General features: G+C 38.4%; 1 protein-coding gene across 3 annotated transcripts; it reads right to left on the bottom strand.

Moving 5' to 3' along the window:
- Window positions 1–425: 425 nt before the first annotated feature.
- phf2 (PHD finger protein 2) lies at window positions 426–24,690 on the bottom strand. Of its 3 annotated transcripts, none has more exons than XM_056734382.1 (22): window positions 24,108–24,689; window positions 19,926–20,011; window positions 19,013–19,127; window positions 18,620–18,780; window positions 18,153–18,294; window positions 17,735–17,921; window positions 17,285–17,447; window positions 17,101–17,188; window positions 16,276–16,382; window positions 14,873–14,964; window positions 14,582–14,671; window positions 14,069–14,419; window positions 13,383–13,502; window positions 12,223–12,338; window positions 11,880–12,058; window positions 11,431–11,498; window positions 10,570–10,736; window positions 6,962–7,257; window positions 5,630–5,725; window positions 5,445–5,554; window positions 4,571–4,865; window positions 426–3,041 (listed from the first exon to the last, which is right to left on the bottom strand). In XM_056734382.1, the coding sequence occupies exons 1-22, from the start codon at window positions 24,203–24,205 to the stop codon at window positions 2,953–2,955; spliced, it is 3,216 nt and encodes a 1,071-aa protein (XP_056590360.1). In that variant the 5' UTR covers window positions 24,206–24,689; the 3' UTR covers window positions 426–2,952. The 3 variants fall into 3 exon arrangements, with proteins under 3 accessions (XP_056590360.1, XP_056590361.1, XP_056590362.1); XM_056734383.1 differs by having other exon boundaries at window positions 6,962–7,236; XM_056734384.1 differs by lacking the exon at window positions 13,383–13,502 and having other exon boundaries at window positions 24,108–24,690.
- Window positions 24,691–24,709: the final 19 nt, after the last annotated feature.

Here is a 24,709-nt window from a genome sequence, read left to right as displayed (position 1 = left end):
AATTAATTCGCTTGTGTTTTGGCTTGAGATGTGTATTAATGAACAAAAGCAGAAAGTGCAGCTTGGCTCCCAGCGGACAATGTGGTTCTAAATGGGGGGATTGTATTTGAGTCGAGAGTTTCTCCAGGGCATCAGACCTGAATGGTACAGTAGCATGAGCCCATTTAAAAGTAATTACCACAGCATGTTCCAGCGAACGTGTGTAGTCCTGCCATTTCATATGAATGGTGGAAGAACATGTTAGCAATGCTGACTTTTCCACCGGCGCGCGCCACGGGAACAGACTTCACATGCGTAACGAAAAAAAGTGAAAAATGTCACATTAGTGCATCGCTGATTGTAGAGCTGGTGGCCATTTGTGCAAACACATGACACAAGGCTTAATTCAAAACATCTTCGTGAGTCAGAAAATCAGAGGCCACCACTACAAAAGTATCATTCACTGTCATGAAACAGTGGATGCATTTAATTGTTTGAACATATAAAAATAAACCACGACAAAGCAACACACATTTTGTACAAATAAAAACCTGAAATAGTTCCATTGACAAAAACTTATCTGTGTTTAAAATCGAAAAGGTGGATACAAGATTTACATAAACGAAAACACTGCAACTGATGAGCACGGTAAACCTTGTTAAGAATGTACATACTCCATTACCAAAATAAAATACATGGCATGATGGTCAGAATCTTTAAAATAGCTGCTTAATAATAACAATAATAAAAACAATACTAATGTAACATTTCATATCGATGAGCAGTTGCACTTGATTTGATGAAAACAGTAAAGACAAATGTTTTCCTAAGGCGAAAAAAAAGGAACTATTGCCCAAAACTCGATGAGACATTAATGACAGAATCGTCCTAGGGGGCTCACAGACTGATAAAATATTTAAAACAAAACCTCTTAAGAATTATACAAGTATAAAAGGCTACAAACATTAATAAATTACATCACTGACACAGAAAACACTTCACAAGGTGCTAGTAAAATAACTTTGAAAACCATCAGGGGTGTTTTAGCTTAAATGTCAGGCTGGTCGTAGAAATGTTGTCGATTTTTTTCTCCTCCCCCATCAGAACTGAATCATAATACACATGGTTTTATGCATGTAAGGCCATATAAGAATTTATGTTATTTTGTTCTCCAGGCAACACCTTTTGTCTAATATAACAACAGAACGGAAAACAAAATGATGGTTAAAAAAGTTCAGCGATAGTGTCTAACGAAACAAAACTGTTAATGACTATGTCTATATTTTATATATATTTTTTGTCTGTAATTAGCAAAAACTAGTAAAAATGTATAATGAAATATTAAAGAAAAAAGGATACAAAAAGTAGTCATTTAAAAAGCTATGTACAGGCTACATTCTACATACTGTGGAGCGATATAAATGCATATTTCATTCTAGAGGAACGGGTGCTGCCTGTGAAACAAACAGAGGAGAGAAAGTATCCCCATGTCGTGAAATGGATGAGGCTTATCATCAGTGCTGTTGATTCCATTCATGTAGTGTGTTTCCTAGATTTTGGCGAGTGTTTTATAACATAGAGCAGAACCGTAATAAGAGCTACATTGCGAACAATAAAGTAATGAGAAAATCAAGATGATTAAAAATAAGTGATTGTAGAGAAATTAAAAGAAAGTTAAAGAAACTAAATCAAACAGAAAAGTGATAAATTGCAAACAGGGATGTCACAATATACCGGTATTAACAATAGCCGTGATTATTAGTATTGTGTTAATACTACATGTATGATAATATCATACATAATTTAGCACCAGTATCTGGCTGATACTTTAAAATATTAGTTTAAAAATAAAATAGCTACAAACTCTCTCTATCTCTCTCTCTGCCTACATACTACATATTTTGAGTGTGATTCATTACCCCCCCAAAAAGAGAAAACACAAAATTAATTATTAAATAATTAATAATTAAAATGCTGATATCATAATACACATGTAATAAAAAATATTGTGACAGCCCTAATTGCAAACAATACAGAAAATTATAACATTGCTATTTATGAAATAAACTAAATATTCCAACTACATAATTTTGTAGAAGTGTTTTGTTATCGATATGTAAAGATTTGTCAAAATATGCTTTAACAGTTTTTTCCTACAAACTCCTGTAACATAAAATCTTCCTATGTTTGTAAAAACCTTGTTATTCAATAATAAAAATAATAATAAAAACAGCCAACTAATCAAGAGCTAAAGTTGTTTTTATAGTCGCTGTTTTTATATAATATTACTTACAGTATCATATATTGTTTGTGCTTCACTGGTGTTTTGTAAGTGCCTGGCTTTCCTCAAACTACCTATGACATGTACAATTATATTAAATCAATAAATATTATTTGTGATAGTGCTTAGCAAACAGGAAAGTACTTTTTTGTCCTGTGTAAGTACTGCATTAAAATTATTTTTTTGCTTATGGAAAATACATTTCAAATCCCCCGGCAGTAATTGTGAGTCGTCTTTTAAGAAATACTTTTTCCACAATGATAAGCCACATCCAAAAGCAGTAATAAACTTCTTGTTTTCAACCCCCCCAGTCCTCGACAACGCATGCATCTGGACACATGCAAGGGATACTTTCATCACCTTGGAATGACTGCTATGTATTGTATCTTATATAATTATTCTAGCAACCCCTGATAAACTGATAGCCGTAGTAAAACAGAGACAGATTCTTCTTACAAAATATTAATAGCAGGTATTCTGTACATTTTTCATATCTGAAAGTTATAAAGTAAAAGAAGAGGCAAAAACCTATCTGAGCTATGTTCTTCTTACAAATCGAAAACCTCTGTTTGCGTTCCTGGCTTTGTCAGTTTATACTGCTCTCATCCCGGCTCACCGTGTGTGGGATCATGTCAGGCTGTTCCGCGGGCCCATAAACATCAGGAGAACGTCTGAGTCTCTCACTGTCCGTGTTACAGCAGGAGTTTGCCGTTACGATGAATCTTTAAGATTTTTCCTAGTCTCTGTTTGGCCGTCGCCATTCCCTTCTTAAGTCGCTTGGCTGTGGACGAGAGAACCGATCAAAATGGTTAGCATGTGTAACAACACCGTAGCACACTAAAATCATCGTATGCGTGATGCATTATTGAAGCTGCAGCTGTGTCAATAATGGATTAAATGCGAATCAAATAAACAGTCGTTAAAGATGATTCCTCATTAAAGTTAACGGCAAAAATTATTTCATTATTTACTTACATTCCAAACTCCAAACACGAGGGCGAAATTTCTCTTTGGTGAAAATTCCTCCCCACTCATTACAGTACATATTATCAGTATATAACCACTTAAAAAGTAAAAATGCAGGTGGATAAAAGATGATCAGACAGATTTTAAAAAAATTCAAGAAATGCAATTATACACAATATATTTAGCTGAATTGTATAATTCATACATTAAAATATTTCTAACGACAGCAAATTTTTCATGTAATAAATTTTTTTGGGATGCACCAATATGTTCGGCCGCCAAAAATATTCAGCCGAAAATACCCCCAAAAATATGTGTGATATGATCAAGCAGCAACCAGGGCAGAGAGAGAGAGAGAGGCTGAGCCAGAGTAAATTTCTGAATGAAAGCGTCTTTCCTGGTTGGTAACTTGTGTACTTCAGACTGGAGCGGGTAGTCTGACAGTAGTCCCACTGCTTGCAACATCCTTTGACATCATACAGTGGTCGCGTGCACACAGTTCCCTGTACTAAACAACTTGTCAAAGTATGTTCTGTGTATCCCGGCCACGACTGCACCTTCTGAGAGAACTCCATCTTTGTGGACGGAGTTTGGAGGAGAGACGTGAACCGAAACGATTGTCATTCAGATTTGCTTGCATGGATTTATTTTTTCTTTAAATCATTTTGCAGTATAGCCTATAATATTTACATTTAGTCATTAAGCAGACGCGTGTATTCAAAGTGACTTACCGAGAGTTCAGGGAGCAATAAGTGATATGCCATACAGGAGCAATAATACAATAATATCTAACAGTTTTCATTTATTCATATTTTTAGCTTATAATGTTGAATGACACTTTTTAATGAAGTGTTTTGTTGTAGGGGTACAGAGTAGCTACACATTCTTTCAGCAGTCAGGTATAGGCTTAATATAGACTATTGAAATTTTTGTTTTAATTTAGCCTACTTGTTTTGCTCAATTTTATTTTTTATTTTATTGTATTATATTGAAAAGCAAGACAAAATCGAAAAAGCACATTTTGACCATTCTGTTTATGCAATAGTGACAAAATTAGCTGAATAAATATGGAAAGAAATATGAAAAGACATGCTAGGTATTCGGCCAAGTGTTTCATTTTTATTCGGCTTCGGCCAAGAATTGTAATTTCGGTGCATCCCCCAAAAAAATTAGAAGCTATAACTCTATTCCTCATAACTGCATTGGGAAAAGCAAACCAGCCGTGTCTTTTATGTTCTACACAAGAATGTAATACGGGTTTGTTAAGTCATGACATTGAGTAAATGATGACAGACTTTATTTTAGATAAACCATTCCTTTAAGCTTTCCAAAATGGCTGCTCACCTTTGGCGTCTGTCGAGTTCCCACGTTCGACTTTTGCTGGCGGGACAGATGAGGTGTTCTGAGACGATGATGACGACGAAGGCCGCCGCTGGTTGAGGAAGACTCCGGGGGCCATGGGTTGCGAAATGCCGGCCGCCTTGCCCGTCCCTGTGTTGTCCTCGGGGTCGGCCGGGTTGGTCTCTAAATCGGGTGTGGGTTCTGGAGAGCTGCTGTCCTGAGAGAGTCCGTGTGGCTCCTCCACAGTCACAGGCTTCTTTTTGGTATTCTTCTTCTTCTTCTTGATCTTCTGTTCTTCCTGCAGCAGGAACTTAAGAGTTAGTTTCATACAGGCAAATCACTTCTGAACACAAATAGATGTGCTTTAAAAATTGAAGAACTACCTTAAGCACATGCTGGAAAGCATGGATTTGAAAAGAAATCCAAAATTGATGTCAGATTGTATAAGCTTAGAGGTTTTTTATATGGAATATAAACCAATTGTACAGTTACTGAGAAATGTGCTATTTATTTTCCTTGCTTTTTTCTTCTTTATAAAAATGTTATAATTTTTTCCCATATGGATTTTGTTTGGGGAAAAGTACACCCTACTGTGTGTGCATGTGAGATGACAATATTAAAATAAGCTTCACCTTCTTACAGACTTGCTCTTAATAGTCTCTTATTTCCCTCAAAAATGTCCATGTGAAAAAACCAACTAAAATATTCTTATTGCAAGAATCGTGACGTAGAGATTCACAATAATTAGAATTATTATTTCTTTCCCTCCATCACGATAGGTATATACAAAAGGTTAGAAACAACTAGTCTCTCAATAATATTGTGAAGCATTAAATGTGCATTATTCTTATTTATGGCATGAATGCAAAGCATTAACCTGATGAGAGAGTTTGGCTGCTGCAGCTGCTAGCCCCGTCTCTATGGACGCCACTCGCGCTCCGTCTCGTGCTGGTCTTTCCTGGCGCGGTACAGTCGGCCCGACTCGCGCTACAGCACACAACCATATGTGATTATATTTACAGTTCCATTACTGACAGATGAAAAAAAAACACTTTCCGTTACCTGTCGGGCTATATGGAGTGTCATCTGTATTTTTCCGTTTTTTCGATCTGGATTTGAAAATGGGGTTGTCTTCCTCAGACTCTAGCGATGGATAAACTGAAACAAATTGACACAATGAGGACAAATACACAGTTATATTCCTGTGTGCCATTACAAGAACATGACATTGTTTTGGTTTCTACACAAGTATTATATTACAACGTGACTTAAACTATGTTCTTTTAGGTTACTTAAAGGTACAGTTCACCCAAAATAGTCTGTCATCATTTACTCACCCTCAAACCTGTAAAAATGTCAGATATTTAAAAGAAAGATATTTGGAAGAAAGCTTGTAACCAAACAATTCTTGGCCACCATTGACTACCATAGTCAAAGCGCCCCAGAACTGTTTGCTTTCATACATTCTTCAAAATATCTTCCTTTGTGTTCATCAGAACAAAGAAATTGAAAAAGCAATATTTCCTACTAAGGTAGAATGGTGGCCAAGAACTGTTTGATTACAAACATTCTTCCAAATATCTGTCTCTGTGTTCATCAGAACGAAGACATTTTTCGATAGATTTGGAACAACTTGAGGGTGAGTAAATGAAGACAGAATTGTGATTTTTGGGTGAACTGTTCCTTTAAGAAACTTGCACTTCATAATCTTCAGTGTTAAGTATTTTCCCATTAGACAGGATGCTAGCGTGACACAGATGCCTGGCAGCTGTTCTTTGCCCTGCTTTAGCCTGCATGCACCTAGCTTCTTTGAACTCAAGAATCACGCAATTTCCAACAATTCAAAGTCGCAAAAAAATGTTTACAGAAGGAAGGAATGCTCGTGCGTTTGATGCGACGCTCTCTTAATGCGAGTCCAAAAGGGAATGTGCGTGCTAGTAATGACGAATTATCCTATTGGATCAAAAAGCATTTAAAACAACAGTTTAAAACTCATGCTAATGTATTATTAACAGGCTACTAATGGTCTTGCTGTTGTTGGAAGGGGTTCACAAAAAGCTCGCAGCTAAAACGGGACTCACTGGAACCGCCGGGATTTAACGTTTCCTCAGAGGAGAATAAACATGCCTTGAATAAGAACCCCCAACAAGTCAAAATCAAACTCTAATCAGAAAATTGATTTACATTGTTTTTCTTCACTCTGAGGGCACCTGGGCACTTGCGAGTCATAACACATCACTGATAAATCGTCTCGGAGGAACTAATTGGTCTTGATAATAGCGTAAACAAGCTATCCGTGATCAAGGTATGAAAGAACCGCAATCTGTTCTCCAAATGGCTTTTTAAGCACGATGGAAGAATCTACGGTACCGTTCCCATGACCGAAAAACATACCATAATCAGAATCCTTAAAGCAAGCCTCAAGGTGGTCCTGGTCGTCATCGAACATGTCCGAACTGTCCACGCTGCTGCTCTTTTGCGTTTTCTTAGGCAGACGTTTGGCCGGTCGCTTGCTGTTTCCACCGCCGCGAGCGACGTTTGGCTTCTTGCTGGCGGCGCCGCTGTGGGAGTTGTTCTTAGCCTGGCTGTTGCTCCAGGTGGGTTGCAGACAAGAGTCTGCTGACTGCAGGTTAGCCATGGACAGCATGCCCTGAATGGCTTCCTGTGTGCTGGGGGATGCAGGTGGCTGACTGTAAGTCCATCAATAAGAAATACACAACACACACATTACTCCAAGTGTCAATGAGAATGAGAACCGAATCGAATTTTAGGGAATGGCTCGTGCTGTTGTGGAGCAAACAGAAGCTTTGAGGGTTGAGACGGACACTTGTGTATCATACGATGCTTATTTTGAATAGACAGGTGAAATAGATGAATGGATGAAAATCTTGTCATTTCAAACCTGTACGACTCTCTTTCCTCTGCAGAACACAAAGAAGATATTTTTTAATAATGTTGGTAATCAAACAACGGTGGTACTCATTCACTTTTAGTGAATGGACACAAAAACCAATGCAAGTCAATGGGTATCGGCGTTATTCTGTTACCAACATTCTTCAAAATATCTGCTTTTGTGTTCTGCAGAAGAAAGAAAGTCAAACATGTCTGAAATGACAAAAGGGTGAGTAAATGATGACAGAATTTTCATTTTCGGGTGAACTATTCCTTTAAACCAACAAAAATGGTTGATGTCACTTATTCCGAAATGGATTTTGTATAGCTGCCGATGTTTATACTATTTTTTTCTTTATTAGTAAGACTAAACTGAACACAAAGCCAACAGGTGGGCCCACCGACCAATCTATAAACCAAAGATTATATTATTCTGCACGGGGTTGCCAAATCTGCATCTTTTCATGTAGAACTGGGTTACTTTCAAACTGTTACAACAGGTTGTTTTATATTCTGCATGTTAAGTTAAATTTAGTTTATCTTTCTACAGGTAAAATGAAGAAATTAATAAAAACAGTGTTTATGGTTACTACTATAGATTGATTTTCAAGAAGAAACTGTGTGTAATGCATAATAGTGACAAAAATATTGTTGCTGTCCTTCCGAAACCTTTGATGCTGAAATCCACTGTTTTCCAGGAGATGGAAAAAACCCTTTACTTTTCAATTTGATTAAATATTGTGTTGTCAAAGTTGACAAGCACTTTTCTATATCTTTTATTGGTTATCTATATCTGCAAAACCCAGTGACAAACAAAGTGTGACTAATAATAATGATTTATATATAAAATATGAAGAAAATGAAATATGGAGATTTCAGAAGGACAGCAGCGATGTGCATTTTAGCTGTGGTAGTGGCATTGGTATTTAGGCTGGGGTACATTGTGGTTTTGGGCAAATTCCGATTGGCCATTGAACTGGTTTTGTTATGCAGACATGGCAACCCTGGTAATGCATCATATTCAACAAGTCAAAACAAAAGTAACCTATAACCTCTACACCTCTACACAAGAAACTTAATTTGACTATGACAAACCAACACTTACCTGTGTTACAATCATATTGGCTTAAAAAAAAACACTAATCTCATTCTTTGCTTCGCCTGCAACTTCAAGTTGACTCTTCCATATCTTTATGAACTATGCTTAAAATAATTTCCTCATCATAAATCTCTTCATCTCTTTCCATTTCAGAAGAAGATCCAACAAGGTGAACTAAGCCAAAGGAGACAATTGTTTCCACATCTGCTTCCGAGCTCGAGGTAACCGGCAGAAAAATAAGAATTTCTCCTGTGCAGATTACCACCTATTAAGTGATTAACCGGTGAGGTGGAACAATGAGTCAGGAGCGTGTTTAATGTGGTCGTAAGTGACTGCAGGCGTTTCCTTCCACAATCCGGCAGTCATGTGTCGGCACAAAAATAATTTGTGAAATGAACATATTTGAGCCATGTTTTCCCTCTCCTTTTGCAATTGAGCTCATTTGCAGGTTTCAGCCCAGTGGAAATAGACCATCAAAAATGTGCCCGAAACAGCAAACAGCAAAATTAAGAGGAACGGCCTGAAGCCATTGTTGCGTTTGACAAATTAATAGAGTGGGAGGATTAAACAAATAATGCCAGTAGATGTAAACTGCTGACATAAAACTGTGCAAACTATTACTTTCAGAGTGTTCCAGAGACGGAGAAACACCTGCGCAAGATCTAAGTATTACAGTGTGCAGTTTTACAAACACACTTGCAGAAATGGATGTTTATCATTAAAAATAATAGGATATAAAAAATAGTGTTTGTTCTTTATTTAACACTCCTTTGATTTAAAAATTTATGTCAGGAGCGATGAAGCTAAGAATTCCTTAGTGTTCTTCACATTTGAGCTCCGCCCAGCACTGGCAATGAGAAGAGAGATTTTTTACACTTAAGTTAAAGGTCCAGTGTGTGAAATTTAGCGGCATCTGGTGGCCATCTAGCAGCATCTCCACTCCAACCCCCCCTCCCTTTCGAAGCACTAAGGTGGGTGACACAGCACTAAAAGCTGGAATATACTACGCGACTTTTAAAATCTGAACAGATTTTTAAAACACTAGACATCACACACTTGCAGACTTTTGGAAACTTTGGAGAGAAAAAAAGGGCATCACACACTACATGATAAAATCTACGTAGACTATACAGACTAGTGAGGATTAATTGCAACAAATCAAGACAAAATCTGAGCAAAATCTTGTAGTGTATTCCAGCCTTAAGATGTTTTTGCTCGATTCCCGAAGGAGATAACATATTTACGAAACGAACCCTGTAGAGCAGATTGTCCGTTAAGGGCTACTTTACAACATGGCAAATTCCATCCAAGGGGATCCACGGTGTATGTAGCAGGAGTCGCACAAAATAGTCGACTAGTCCACAATAATGATCTGAAGTGACATTTAAAGTTTGATGTCGGCTAATGGCGGGTCATGTGATTTTTTGACACTGCACCTTTAAGAAGACCGATGACTGTTCCAAAACACCTGCGTGCTGGACGGATGTTATCCCACCCGCTTCAGTGGGATTCTCTCACACTCCCAGCAATAATATATGTTATCTTGTCCTGCTTCCAAACGCATCATACACACCGTGTCCTGTTTTCAACCGCAACAGTCACAATTTCTGCTTCAGCAAAAGCTCGCAGGTAAAGCCTTACGTTTCAGTGCACTGGGTTCTACATGCAGATCTTTAAATATTTTAGGCTATTTTTCTACTAGTTCCCCATTTGATAAAACATTTTATCTCATAGTAGTCAATGTAGATATAAATAGCACATTCTAAGGTATTAAAAACATAACGCTTCATTGTGTAAATCTTCATACACCTCTGAAGACATACGTAGCTATGTATATTATATTGCATTTCTGTCAATAGATCCTCCAAATGATTACACATCGGACCATTAAGAACAATGCGGAAGTTTGGATCAGAACGATTGGTTTAACGTGTTATTGTGCAAGAGTTACTTGAAAATGAATGAAAATGACTTGAAGTGTTACTGTAGGGTATGAACATAAGTCATGTACCTGTTATTATAGTCAATGCCGCCCACTTGTTTGCTGGCCTGTAGGAGGTCCAGAATCCCGGCTGAACTTCCTCCTTTCTTCTTCGATACCTTGGAGTTACGTCCTTTGACATCCGTCTTAGCCTCCGTGTCTATGTGGAGCGATTCTTCATCTGACGAATCTCCACTCTGAAAGGACAATGGATATGAACAACATGAAAACAGAACGCTATTTAACAGGCTGTACATCCAAATTTGTTACAAAAAAAGTCTTACACCACTATTAGTGTAAAATAAAGTCTGTATATATTACAGCCTAACCGCAACACAAGTTACTCAGATATTTGATATTTTTAGCTTTGTGGTTTTTCCTTGAGATGAGAGTCACTTCTCACATGTTACAGCGTGTGTATGTTGGTCTCTGTCATGATTAACTTTCTCCTTGTAATTGGATTCACTCGGCAGTTATTATCTTCATCAGTTTTCGGGTGATACTTGGCTCCATCCTCACAGCTCTTTAATTTGTGCCGTATGTTCATTTAATTCGGGGCATTAAGGGTGAATTATTGCGAGCCGAAAACATCAGAAAACGGAAAGCCTACACATGAGTTTCCTATGGACGTGAGACTGTTTTAAAAGCATCCATCTGGAATTAATCAGCTACTTTGTAAAATGAAAATTAGAGATTTGGTTTTTGCCTCAATTTCGTTCTGTTTATTATCAATCAGCCTTTAAATGGTTTTACCATCGTCTTATTAAAGAAAAAATGTAAAATTACAAGTGAAAATTCTGTCACGGTACACTGAATGCTCACCATCTTGTCAGCATTAATATTTCTTTCGTGGATTGCTTTCCTTTAATACTAGATGCTGTTGATGCTCACCTTTATGACCGACGGTTGAAGCTTTGACTTTTTCGATGGCTGAATGGGCTCTTTGATGTTTGATAAAACTGTCAACAAAATCATATCTTCAGTCTCACATAGCATGAAAATAAACATTTCTTTCTATTAATCATCTACTCAGTTAAAAGGCCAGTGTATGTATTACATACAGGCCCACACAGAATCCCCCTCCTGTGTTCTAGTGATACTCCATCCATCTTCATAAACCAAACATTTAATATTTGTTAACGTATTTTATCACTTTCCACTCATTCCAAAGAATTCTGCACATTTTCACCCAAAAATCAATGCAGAAAAACCCTCTTAAGATTGCATCTGGGTCTGATTATAGTCTTTATAATCATTTTCATTTCTCGTAGCACTTAAGTTATACGTTTAATTTAATCAGAAAATCGCCCTGACCCAGATCACGTATCATAAAACCTTACAGGAGAATTCTCTCTTGACAGCATTCTTTTTCCTCCTGATTGGAAATTCGTCGATCTTAAGCTCCCCCTCATCAGAGACGTACTCGTACTCGTCCCGCACAGGCTTGGGCTTTTCCTCCTTAATGTTTTGTATTGAGCCAAAAACACTCAAATTGCTCTGAGTCTTGAGCGTCTTTGATCTGAGAAATCCAGATAATAGAAGGAAACAACAGGTTAAAAAAGTGGTACGCAAAGACCGAACTGTTCAAAAAAGTAACTTTGCTGTCACTGTATTTGTATAAATAAGTAAGCAGAAATTTACATGCAAGGCGTGATAAAAAAATAATCCTGTTCACGGACTTACCCCAGCAATTTCTTATGCGACATTGAAAATGCAAACTTATTGTCTTTATGGCTGTGTAAACTCCTGTCAAATTTGTGCTCTTCCTCCATCTTCAACAATGAATCAGGTTTGCTGTTCTGCAAGACAAAATGAAAGAAAAAACACAAATATTAATCACAGCATTCATTCAAACTCTTCCCCTCACACACTTAAAGGCTTTTTGGTGTTTGTCGCCATCTGTCAACTATGTCTGCCGCGATCAGACGTCAAAGCACCAAGTCATTGAAGCCGATGACCTTGAAGAATATCAAACAGAGGTTCCTCTCCATCTGCAAGTGTTTGGAGAGCAGCTCGAATTGAAGGACTTGGAGCGGCTATAAACATTCCTGATGTATCTGGCATTGAATTCTTCCTCTAAATGAAAGACCTCTAATGCCTTACGTTCACCAGAATTAGGGTTCTTACAAAACCCATTCAGCATTTTCCAACAATAATGACACGACATGCTACTCAAATGAACGCATATGTAAATAGTTAGATGGCATGCCGGAGATATGACATTGCATTATAGACGGTTTCATCGGATGCACGCACCTTGCCCGAAGTTAACTTCCGGTCCTGGTTTGTTTTTTGGTCTGGCTAGTGGCTAATTTATTTTAGATTTATTTCACATTAAAGGGATACTTCACCCAAAAAATATTTTTACTCATCTCAGATTGTTCCAAACCTGTTAAAATGTCAATGTTTTGCCAAACACAAAGGAGGATATTTGGAAGAATGTCAGTAACTCATCAGCCACTGACTCCCAAAGTATTTATTTTCCCTACTATGGCAGTAAATGGTGAATGAGATCTGTTTTGATACTGACATAGTAGGGAAAATAAATACTTTGGGAGTCAGTGGCTGATGAGTTACTGACATTCTTCCAAATATCCTCCTCCGTGTTCATTGGAACAAAGAAATGTATACAGGTTTGGAACGATCTGAGGGTGACTGAATGATGACATTTTTGGGTGAACTCTCCCTTTAATGTTTATTTATACAAATAAGTTATTGAATATTTATTGTAGGTTCAATTAAAACTACTCAACAGTTATTCATTCTTTGCGAAGGTCTACCGAAAGTTAATAAAATAACATTTGTTTATGTTGTTGCCGATGAAACCGTCTAAATGAACATACCTTGTATTTCCATTTTGCCTCGGTCTTGTTCTTATTGTGCTCGCGAATCATCTCAAACTTCTGAACGTCATTGGGTTTACTTGTCTCTTTCTCTATGACACTCAACCCAGTCTTTGCCATCTGTCGAGATAGGAAAAGTGTCCCCAAAAAGTGCTTGAACAATTCTGAACACCTAAAAACATCTAATAATGTCTAATAATTTAATAATAATTAATAAAATAATAAGTTAATAATTTCTAACTATATGTACTTCACCATATAAAGTTTGCCCATTGGTATATTTGCATAAGTATTTTGTTTAAAAAAGTAAATTCATAATTTGATGCGAAGACATCAAATACTGTTTTCCTGTAGCTCAGTGGTTAAAGCATGGCGCTAGCGACGCCAAGGTCATAGGTTGGATCCCAGGGATTGCACATAGTTAGAAACAAATGTGTAATATAATACAATGCAAGTCGCTTTGGATAGAAGCGTCTGCCAAATGTATACGTACATGTTAGGAAATGTTAGGACATTCTTAAGTTTAGTTATTAAGTGTAGTACTTTTTTGGTCTTTTTCATGCCTTAAATAAAATAAAAAAACTTTCCATAAAATGATACGGGAGTTTTTTTTTACTTTTAACACTTTTTAACAAAGTCAGTCTGGTTACCTCTCATCATAATGCTATAAAATGGTTGCAACTAACCTTTAATTTTTTGGGCTGGTCCATCTTGTTTAGGATGTCCTTTGCGTGAGACTCGAGTGCTGCCAGACTCGAGGGCTTTTTCTCTGGTATAATACTCTCTTTTTCTTTCTTGCATTTCTTCTTGCCACCTTCTTTGATTTTGGGCACCTTCGGAGGCTTGGGTGCCTTTGGCATTTTCGGCGGTTTGGGTGGTTTAGGTGGCTTCGTGGCTTTCTTCCTGGCTGGTTTATCTCTCGGGGGAGAGGAGTGGGCGGGGGACATGGGCTCTTCGGGCTCAGATAAAGCAGATGGAGGTTCCTCTGCTGGGAGCTTCGGGTTGCTGGGTTCACTCTTTATGGCTTTTGTTGCATTCTGAGTTTAGAACATTGTGCTGGTTATCAACCACATGCTTACAAGATTTGCCAAGCTAGTACGAACGTGTACAATAACACATCTATAGATGATATCGGGTGTATGATGCAGAAACTCTTCTATGAAATCAATGGGAATATTGCATTTGCGCAGCAAGCTCACCTCTGAAATCCGAATCTCTTTGGCAAGGTCTTTAATAAGCTGCGCTGGCTTCATGTTTTCTGGAAGCTCGTCCTCGTGTTCTAAAAGAGCCTTCACAAAGGGGTGCAAGTCACGGTTAAATCGGCACATGACCCCATTGTTTACGTCATTTAAATCAATGAAAGAACACCGTGGTACAAAATGTCGAAACAATTACACAAACACAACAAATAAAACACAACAAAAGCTCAGGTCTTGTAATTGTTTCTAAATAATCGCAGACCAAGTTCTGGTATTGATTGGATGCCGTACCTGTTTTTTAGTCCACGATCTGAAAGCTCCATTGACGATTTTGGCACCGTGTACCAAATAGGGAGGCGGCTGCTTATTTGCCTTATGTAAACCTGCAAAAGGTTTAGGAAAATTTAGCATCATGAGTCCGACGCTCCCATCTGGATCCAAACCCTTAACTAGTGCGGTAATAGTAATACAAGATACTCTCTACAAGCGGACGCTTTCTAAATAGGCAAATTGGAGGAAGGTCATCCAAAATATCCAACTTTCCTTAAATCATTAGCGGCAACACCAAAGACATCGGTTCCCCTGTCAAAAGAGCTCAGAGCATGAAAATGTGCTGAAAGGTGGGAAGAAACGCAACACCAGAAATAAAACCGGACTGTGTTTTCGACCGGACCCATTACTGTTCAATAACAAAGGCCATTCATATATCAATCTGATTACCTCAATCCAGAGGGGCCTAAAAACAGACGTGTGCCTTCATGGAAGGCCAGCTTCAACATTGATTACATTGGACTGAATACACAGCCACTACAGGAAATATATTCCACACTGCATTTAAATGAATAACATGAACACAAAGTGAAAGCTAAACCAGCCAAATGAGAAGCGAGCAATAGAGCTGGCCACAGGCAATCCGTCCCGCCGGGCGGGGGGCCGAGGCCTTTTCCTCTACCTGGAGTCGCACACGAGCAGCGAACACTGAAAAGATGACCTTGTAATCCGATTCCCCCCCATCTGAACATCAGATAGCTCTGAGAGCAACCCATAAATCCTCCCATTTCAATGTGCGCGCTACGGCGATCTGGCAAAATTAAGCGACGTGACGGGGGTAAAATGGTGGAAACATAAACAAGCCAGTCCAAGGCCAGATGAGGGACTTTAAACGGCAGGTTGTAATGGAGCAAGTGATTCTGCCTTTTGAAGCTAATCATCTGTGAACCCTGAGACACACCGATATAATGACTGCAATAATACTTCGGCTCTCCAGACCCTCCTCATCTGCTCCGCAGGCCTCTTCCAAGATCACGCACAGAGCGGGCGAGGAAGCGTCCTCCTTACAAGTGCTTCTACGTTAGATCGTTTTTATTTCCTGTCCCAAAGTTCACCCGCATTGATAAATGTTACGCTGCACGGGACGGAGGGGTCCTTTTTTTAAGAAGAACCTTTGAAGCTGCTTTTACGAAAACAGGGAACTCACGCTTGAGGGGAGCTTTGCTGCGAACAATTTAGGTTTTGAGTGACGTAACAAATTAAAACGAAAATGAATGATAAAGCACAAATTGATTTTGTAGTGTGTGCGGGAGGGAGAGCTGGGCCAACACTAACTCAGTCCTGGACCTACGAAAAAGCCAAACGCAATAGACGGACCAGTTTTGAGTGATTGTATCGTTTCATCTGTCTAGTTGTTTGCTCACCTTTAAACCGCTCCAGGTAATACTTCCCCACATACCAACATGCCGTTTCAAAGTTTGGAAATGGAGTGAGGCTGGCAACCTTGAGTCTTTTTTCCACTTCGTATGCTCTGAGTGAAGAGAAACAAACGCAGGATTACAAAGAGAAAGTCATGGTCTCACAGATGTTAGAAACGCAAGAACACATGCGGATCACTTTTCCTTCCATTTTGCTGCTACAGAGGCTTGGAAGTGCCGGGAAGAAGCGGGAAGGTTTGGCGCTTGAATGCTTCAATTGCATGATCACTAGTCGTCATTGCATTTTCAAACTGCGTGAAATTACATTTAAAGTAGCAAGAAGCACCAACTAAAAATATTAGACGAGTCTTCTAATCCCGTATAATAGCTGCAGTGTGCACTAACCCTACCGTACCTGATAAAAATATTTACACAAATGCGCAACTGTCTATATAGTCCACAATGACTGTTCTGAAACTTGGTGATCTGACTTCTAAGCGGTATAGAAGCTCATCCAAAGAGTGACATACAAATTAAAAATTTTTTTTAGAAAAGTTAACATGATACCTTCAGCATATTAAATAAATAATATCTTTTTTTCATTCAGCCTTTTTTAATAAAATTAAATTATATCTATATTAATATTTATTAGTTATTTTTGTTGTACTTTAGTTCACCGATTTTTTTACTTGCTTATATTTGCTTGTTGAAATGCATCATTGGATTGCCTTCTTTGCAAAGAATAATACAGGCAAAATTATGCATCCTACCAAGGCAACTCCATACGTTTTGGAACACAGCCCATTTTAGGAATAACTAGAGATCACTGACCTCATTTGCATCTCTACGCTCAGACTGTGGACGAAGTGGCCAGAGAAGGCCAAGCAGTCTACAGGAGTCAGTACTGCATTAATCCATCCTGCCATACAAAAATCACAAATGAACACATAAATGGTATTATTCCCGTACTTCATAAATGTGCATGAAAATGTAAAATCTACTCTTTTGACTTTACCTGATGGAATGAAGAGAGTCTGCCCTTGTTTCAGTGTGCATTTGTAACACTTGTCCACCTGGTCGGCGAAGAACATCTCAGTGTTGTTGGAGGAAGATCTCCAGCGCTCGTACAGAGACAGGTTGGCAGAGGTGGGTTTGATGAGGAAGAAGATCTTCTCTCCCTGTATGACACACAGACAGCACTGACATAATCAATCAAGAACAAACACTACCGTAATTTTCTCAGTTTGCTGCTGGTAATAAAATGTCCTCTGATTTAAAAAAACTGGTTGTGATCACTCGTTATAAATTTTGTTTTTCTTAGTATAGTTATACAAAATAATTCATTAGTAGTTAATTTACCATCTTTACAATTATATTGAATCATCGTTATAACAATTGAAAGTAGAAATATAACATTTATCAAATAGATGTCAATTTATTTTCTTGAGGAATCTTGAGGATTTACCTTCAGTACATGATACCATACAGAGGCACCACCGCACTCGATATGGAAGTCTGTGTAGCTGTCTTTCACACAGATGAGACAGTACTTGGACACTTTAGGTTTCCCCAACAATGCATCATCTGGCCAGTAGTTTTCTACCCAGGACAATCTGCGAATTATCTGCGGACTCTCCACGATATTGCCCATTCTAGAGAAACAAAAGAGAAATGTTTCCTTACTGTTCAGTTTTTTTTTCTTTGACAATTTATTATTGATGATTTTCATTATAATTAGAAAACTGCTGTAGCAATCCAAATTTGTACTCAAAATTATGAAACTGCACCAGCCTTTGTATTGACAATTGAAACGGTCTTATTGAGACAACCCCCAAATTAACTAAAATAAGCAATTTTGCATAATTTTGTATGGAATTGCTTACCTTGAGTCTGAAAACTCCAGGTTGATCACGTTTAATACTTTCTTTCGGTTTGTGCTATAGTAGTAATCAACAAACTCTTTTAACTTCATCTGGCTGTTGGTCTGCTTGGTTACATCGACGACATCCACTAGAACATCAGGGCCTATAAATGCAAAGTTTAGAGGATATTAGCCTTATATCCTAAATACAAACACTATGCCTGGGATGGGGATGCATAAAAGTGGTGTGTATTTTATATGCATATGGCGCCCTCTTGTGACAGCTTCAGTTACAAGAATATATTTAAAGCATGAAAATATTTGATGAAAGGGCCTGTTCAGTAAAATTAGCAAATTAACAATGTTGTTGTGCTGTGTATACTAAAAGAATGAGAGACTTGGGTTTAGTTATATCTTTTAAAACACTCTTACGCTATTAAAAGATGAACAATTAAGTTTGTAATCAATAATGTACAACTCTAATCTTACCAACATAGTTTTCCACATCACTGATGTAGAACGTGGGTGCGGGCATGGACATGCCCAAACCATCTTTCTTCTGAATCAAAATGGGCTCATTGAATCCATTCTCCTCAAGGTAATCCAGCGTCAACTGACTTCCTGACAGCTTCACCACCACGTCTTCTGAACTGCAGCGGAAAACACAAGGTCAGCATGTGGCGAGGTCAGGATAGTTACTCACATAAAAGACATCCTGCTGGAATCTCTTTCAGATGTTCGGTGGAAGTTTGGAATATCAACAAAATTGGTCAAGTAGCTCCATCTTCTGGTCATTTGAATGAAGTACTTAAGAGCGCGGGACCTTTGAATCTTGCACAATGGCATTCACAGAAAGATCAAGGAACATGAATGAGATCATACCTAGGAAACGTTCTGCTGCGTAGCTCTTTTATGAACACCTGACTGCCGTTCTGAACCGGTTTGACATCTCCGCTTTGCCCCGTGTCATGCTTATACCAGCTCTTTTTCTTTTTCACTGGCAAAATTGGAAACACGAAACCGGTTAAATTAAATTCAACCATGATCACCACCATACACTTTCCCTTTTTTGAAACCAGCTACATAATAAGGCAAATAAATGAATCCATACATTAGAAGCATAAGAACATTCTCAAATGTACGTGCAGAAGATCCTGAAGATCTTTCAGATAAACATGATGTTTAGGTTTGTAACTAAAACTGTGGTTCTGTGTCATTTCAGGGTAAGTCCCTTTCAGAGGCGCATTTGGCATTCTAACAATAGTCTTTAATAGGACACAGCCAATAGTATTTCAGTTTAATAAAATTACAAACAGTGTGGTCCAGAACTCTATGATGAGTACAACCAAAGACTGTTTACTAAAGTCGTGTCACTCGACTGCCATGTTTGCAAAGTCTCCAGGAAGCGATTTACATCAAGGCAAGAACACAATTGGGCAGCTATTTACGTCATAGCAAACCTGAAACAGATATTTCGAAAATCGCTAGCAAACATCTGAATAAAACTATCAATAATTAAACATGACATGAACTTTAACATAACTTTGGTTTTCTAAGCTGTAATTGCGCCAAAAACACCTTTTTTGAGTGCCCGCATTGAGCGTTGCATTTCTCTTCATTCATTGCAATGGCAGTGACAGTGGCGCATCTTGTTAATATCGATTATCTTTGGTACAACTTTCAAATTAGTTTCAGATAAACATTTTAAAACAGGTCTCAGATTTTCGGATCCCGCTGTATATGTATGAACATTAAGACAACCAAGTCAATCACATTAGCATGGAAAGATACTCACAGGTGGATTTGCCGTGAGTCTTTTCACAGTTAGGACAGTGATAAATATCGATATCTGGTGCTTCATCTTCATCCACTCCCACACAGCTGTAAAACAACAAATATAGAATAGGATTATTTATGGTTATCATGGTTCTGTAAAACAATCTATAAATACAGTGCCAACAAAACATGCAACCCTGTTAAAGTTTGTTTTATTGTGCTTTACAACAAATGTAACATTGATTAATGCAGTCAGACTTCATTTTATGTTTACATATTTCTTTAAGCATGCTTCGGGCCTAACATTGTTTTTTCTGCAAGTCTTTTGTTTGTTCAGCTTCGCCTTCGGTTATTGTCTTGCTGGAAAACAATTCAGGCATCTTGCAAAATCACTAGATTTTCCTCCCTCCATTTTGCTCAATTCATTTACCCCATTGTTATTCTCATTCAGTTGTGTTTGACTATTGATGGAGCTAAACAGCGGAGGCTCTCCAGACCAAACGTGTCTATTCTATTATTAAACTTTCTATAGGACATTAAAGGGATAATTCACCCGAAAAATGAAAATCTGTCATGAATTACTTAACCTCAAGTTGTTCCAAACCTTTATAAATGTCTTTGTTCTGTTGAACACACAGAAGGATATTTAGATCAATGTTAGCAGCTAAGATTTCTGGGGTAGACAAAAAATGGTAGTCAAAGAACAGTTTGTTTTCAAAATTCTTTGAAATATCTAATTTTGGTTGAACTATCCCTTTAAAGAGCTTTTTTCTGTCCATCAGTGGAAAATATTGTCCATCAATTCAATGCCGTAAAACGTCCTAACATGAAAAGGCCGTACCAGTGAATGCTGTTTATAGGACCGTATGAATTTTTGTCACACCATCTGGAAGGCAAATGGTTTTTCTATACTAACATAAACCCAACATAACCAAAACACATTCCTGCCATTAGGGGGAGTTGCTTATGGATCGCTGAATTGGGAGTTTCCCTTCTTATGGGCTGTTCTCCAGCAGTACAGTATGAATATCAAGAAAGCTGTCCACTCACATGGTATAAGAACCTGTGAATCATAGCAAAAGGGGTCAAATTCGGAAAAAAAAACAGTGCAAATGTGTGTGATGGGTCAAGTCGCCCACTCGTGCATCTGGATTAGCAGTGAAATACACTTTTATTCTTTCATTTTCCTAAAAGTTCTTATTTCTTCATTGTTTTAGGCCTTAAGCTAGATACAGAAAAGCAGTATGAAATGTACCATACACACAGTATATATGATTTAGGTAATTTGCCATGTTTGGTGCATTGATGCAAAAACGGCATCAGCCGGTGTAGGGTTTATTATAGTGTAGTTGGAGGGCAGTGTTCTCATAAAACACAACATAATATTCAGTTTAGCAAACAAAGCTTTTGAAATAATTCATAGCACTGAGAACATGGCACATAAAAGAGCCATAGTGACTATGAGCAACTTCAAAAATATTTCCTACTGTGTGTTCCACAGAAAAGAAAACAATGTTTTGGACTCACAAGAAAATGAATAAATGATGGCATATTTTTCATTATTGGGTCACCTATTCCTTTAAGACAGAAGTTACACAGCTTCCTGTGAAATTCTTTTCAATATTAAACAATTTGCTAAGACTTCATTGCATTGCATTAAATGCTCTTTTACCTCAAATCACTTTCGAACTTGAGTTGAGTTCTGGAATGCATTTCCAGCAGAGTTTAACATGATTACATTTATTTACATGGCCATTTTGTAGTTTAAGTGTCAAAGTCTCGGGAGAACGTCTCAAAATAGCTTTCCAGAAAAAGCCACGTCTGAGAAGCATCTATTTTAAACCAGTAAATATTCCTTACATAAGTATCCTGATGGTATTGTGTCTGAAATAAAGCAAAATGATCCAATGACGACTAGACAACTCCCTAAAAAATTTGGATAAATCCAAACAGGTTACCAATTATACGCGTGAGAGAATGCATAGCTGGATTTTCACAGGGAAAAAAATGTACTAAAATTTGACACGCGGTCAAGGGTTCAGACAAACAAAGGAGAAACCTATTTAGGCTATGCTTTATTCAAGATTTGTATTTAAACACCCAAATAAATCATGGCGGCACTATAGAGTATTTTGCCAGCCTCTATGATAATCTCAAACTCATCCTTGCGGCATGTGCCATTACAGTATTATAACAGAAGTTTGCGCAAATGTCAAAGCTGCTGTCACATACTAGCTATTATCGTTAACGGGACGAATCTCATTTAGAATCTAATGCGCCACTTGTAGCTGGCTTCCTGCCCTGTGAAAGAAGCGAATGATGTCATTCACTGCCACCTGAGGAGCTGCCAGCACACGCCCACCATCACAAACAGCATGTGTTGAGCCTTTGGAGCTTTGACACAGATATGTCACAGACTGTCAAATAAAACAACTTTTAGCCTGCAAATGACGACAAGATCACTTAAGGAAATATATTCTGCTTATTAGGAACAGGAAACAAATATAACAAATAGTTGGGCTGTATATTCACAAACGAGACATACTACTATATAATTATAATAATAACGGTGCTGTTGTTCTAATGCTTTACTTTAGATCAGTAAAACTGATCACTATAGTTGTGTAACCTTGTTGTAAAGCTGTCAAGTGTATTCTGGTTCAGAATTGCAAGGATGCTAGGGGGTGAAAATGGGGTAAAACCTAAATTTCCCTGTAATTGGGGGAAATGAAGAACTTTGTGAAAGACACGCAGTGCAAATCAGTTGGGTCGGTTCATCTGGATATTAAGTACTCATAAATATCAATAAACTTTGCACTTTCTCACTAAGAGGTATACACAGAATAGACTCGAGTACGGTTCATGAATATAACAGATATAACCATTTCATTTTGTAATACGAGGTAATGATAATTACAATATTGGATTATAAATAATAATTGTTATTAATACTACTGTATTTTCGGACTACACAGACGTGAACATCTATCCAGACTCTAAACTAATTGGTTTCTCCCTTCATGTGACCTCACAGAATCACCGTGCACTCTCAATAGAGGTCACGGTTTTAAATCACCGGGGCGGTAAACCGCCGCAGGACCAACAAACACACAAGCATTTGCACAATTCTTTACACTTTTAACATATTTATGTGAACTGTACATTTCAGTCTGGCAACGAGAATGAGATTGTTTAATTCATAACACTCGTTGGTCCCACATTTATATATCATTACGACTATTATTATATATTATTTCTCTCACATTTTTGACAAACGAATAAAACGTTTCCACAATCGCTCAGTTCACTAAAGGGTTAAAATTAAACGCGCGTAAATACATCAGTCAGTGGACTGTAACGCTTGCTCTTTGTTTACATTCACCACGGTAGAATCGTGAATAGTTTAATCGAATAGTTGCGATTACGTCGAGAAAACAAACAGTTAAGCGGGAAGAAATAAGCGGAAAGCTAAAATTAGATAGCTAGTGTAGAGAGCGACTTCCATTATCGCATCGGACCAAAGTCATTTGCTTTGACTACACGCCGCTGTCAGTGACGGTTCGGGGCAGCTACACGGCAGCCCACAACGAATAAATCTTAAATTACTGGCCGTGATCGCATCGATTACAATCTATCATCAGGGTAGATTACATATGTGTTAAAAATGTGCATATATGAACCCAGTTCAGCTCTGATTCGCAGCCGATTATGCCACGAGCAGACAACGTAACGTACACCAGTGAATACATGCTCGTTTAAATCTCTCCACATATTCCAGACACAGTTAAAGGATTGAAATATGAACGTATTCGTCAAATAAAAGACGCGAATTCGGGTGAAATGTGCAGAGCAAAGCCATTCGTGTTCGCAGACACCCAACGGCGCACTACTACGACAACATCCGCGTAACAGTCCGAGACTCCGCCAAAGCGCGCAACGAACGCGGATCGATCCGAGATCGCGGAAAAAACATCGAAATGGCTCCGCGATTAACGAAATCTTTTTGTGCCGTTCACAAAAACGTGTCAACCGAGCCAGCAAGATATAACTCCGCCTTCTTCTTCAAGCGGCCCTCGCTCTTAAGGGCATTACAAATGTAGCCACCGAAATGTGCAACTAAGGCGGACGCGAGGAAAAATGCATCCCGTCCAAACGTTATGCAAACCAACACTCACAAAGCTCACCGAAATGTTGCCCTTACCTGCCGTGAAACCAGTCTTTGCATGCGTCGCATTCGATCATAAACTGGGTTACGTCGTAAGGTAATCTGCAGATGCAATACACGGGTACAGTCGCCATGTTAGATCAATTCACAACAACAGCCGGAGAGATGGATGGGGGCAGCAGGAACCCTCCCGCAGCACAAACTACAGCGATATGAAGAGCTTCGGAGCTGCTCCTAGTTCCGCTGGACATCTAGTCCCATCCGATCCGCCTTTATAACGTTAGAAATGTTACAATGTTGCGATGTTTCCCGCGCTGCGTTAACGTGTGCATGCCCCCTGGTGACTATACGAGACTTTCATAAAGCGTAAGAAAATGTGTCCTTTCATTGTAATATCGTTACGTCAGTGTACAAGACAAGAAAAATCGCCTCGGTCATGCCGCTCGGGATGAATGGAGCTCGTTAAACGCTGCGGCTGCGTCTCAGGGTTTCCCGGGACGATAGAGACACGACATTCCACCGCCAGGGATCTCCAGCCAACCGAGCACGAGACTAGCGGAGAGTCTGTGACACGTTAACCGTACACAAGAGATAACTCGGTAACGACAATTGCATGGATGAAATGAAGCTGTTTAGAA

The sequence above is a fragment of the Triplophysa dalaica genome, chromosome 21 (genome assembly GCF_015846415.1).
Source record: "Triplophysa dalaica isolate WHDGS20190420 chromosome 21, ASM1584641v1, whole genome shotgun sequence".
Taxonomy (NCBI): domain Eukaryota; kingdom Metazoa; phylum Chordata; class Actinopteri; order Cypriniformes; family Nemacheilidae; genus Triplophysa; species Triplophysa dalaica.
The sequence above is the reverse complement of the archived record's forward strand: the minus strand, read 5'-3'. Positions and strand labels throughout refer to the sequence as shown.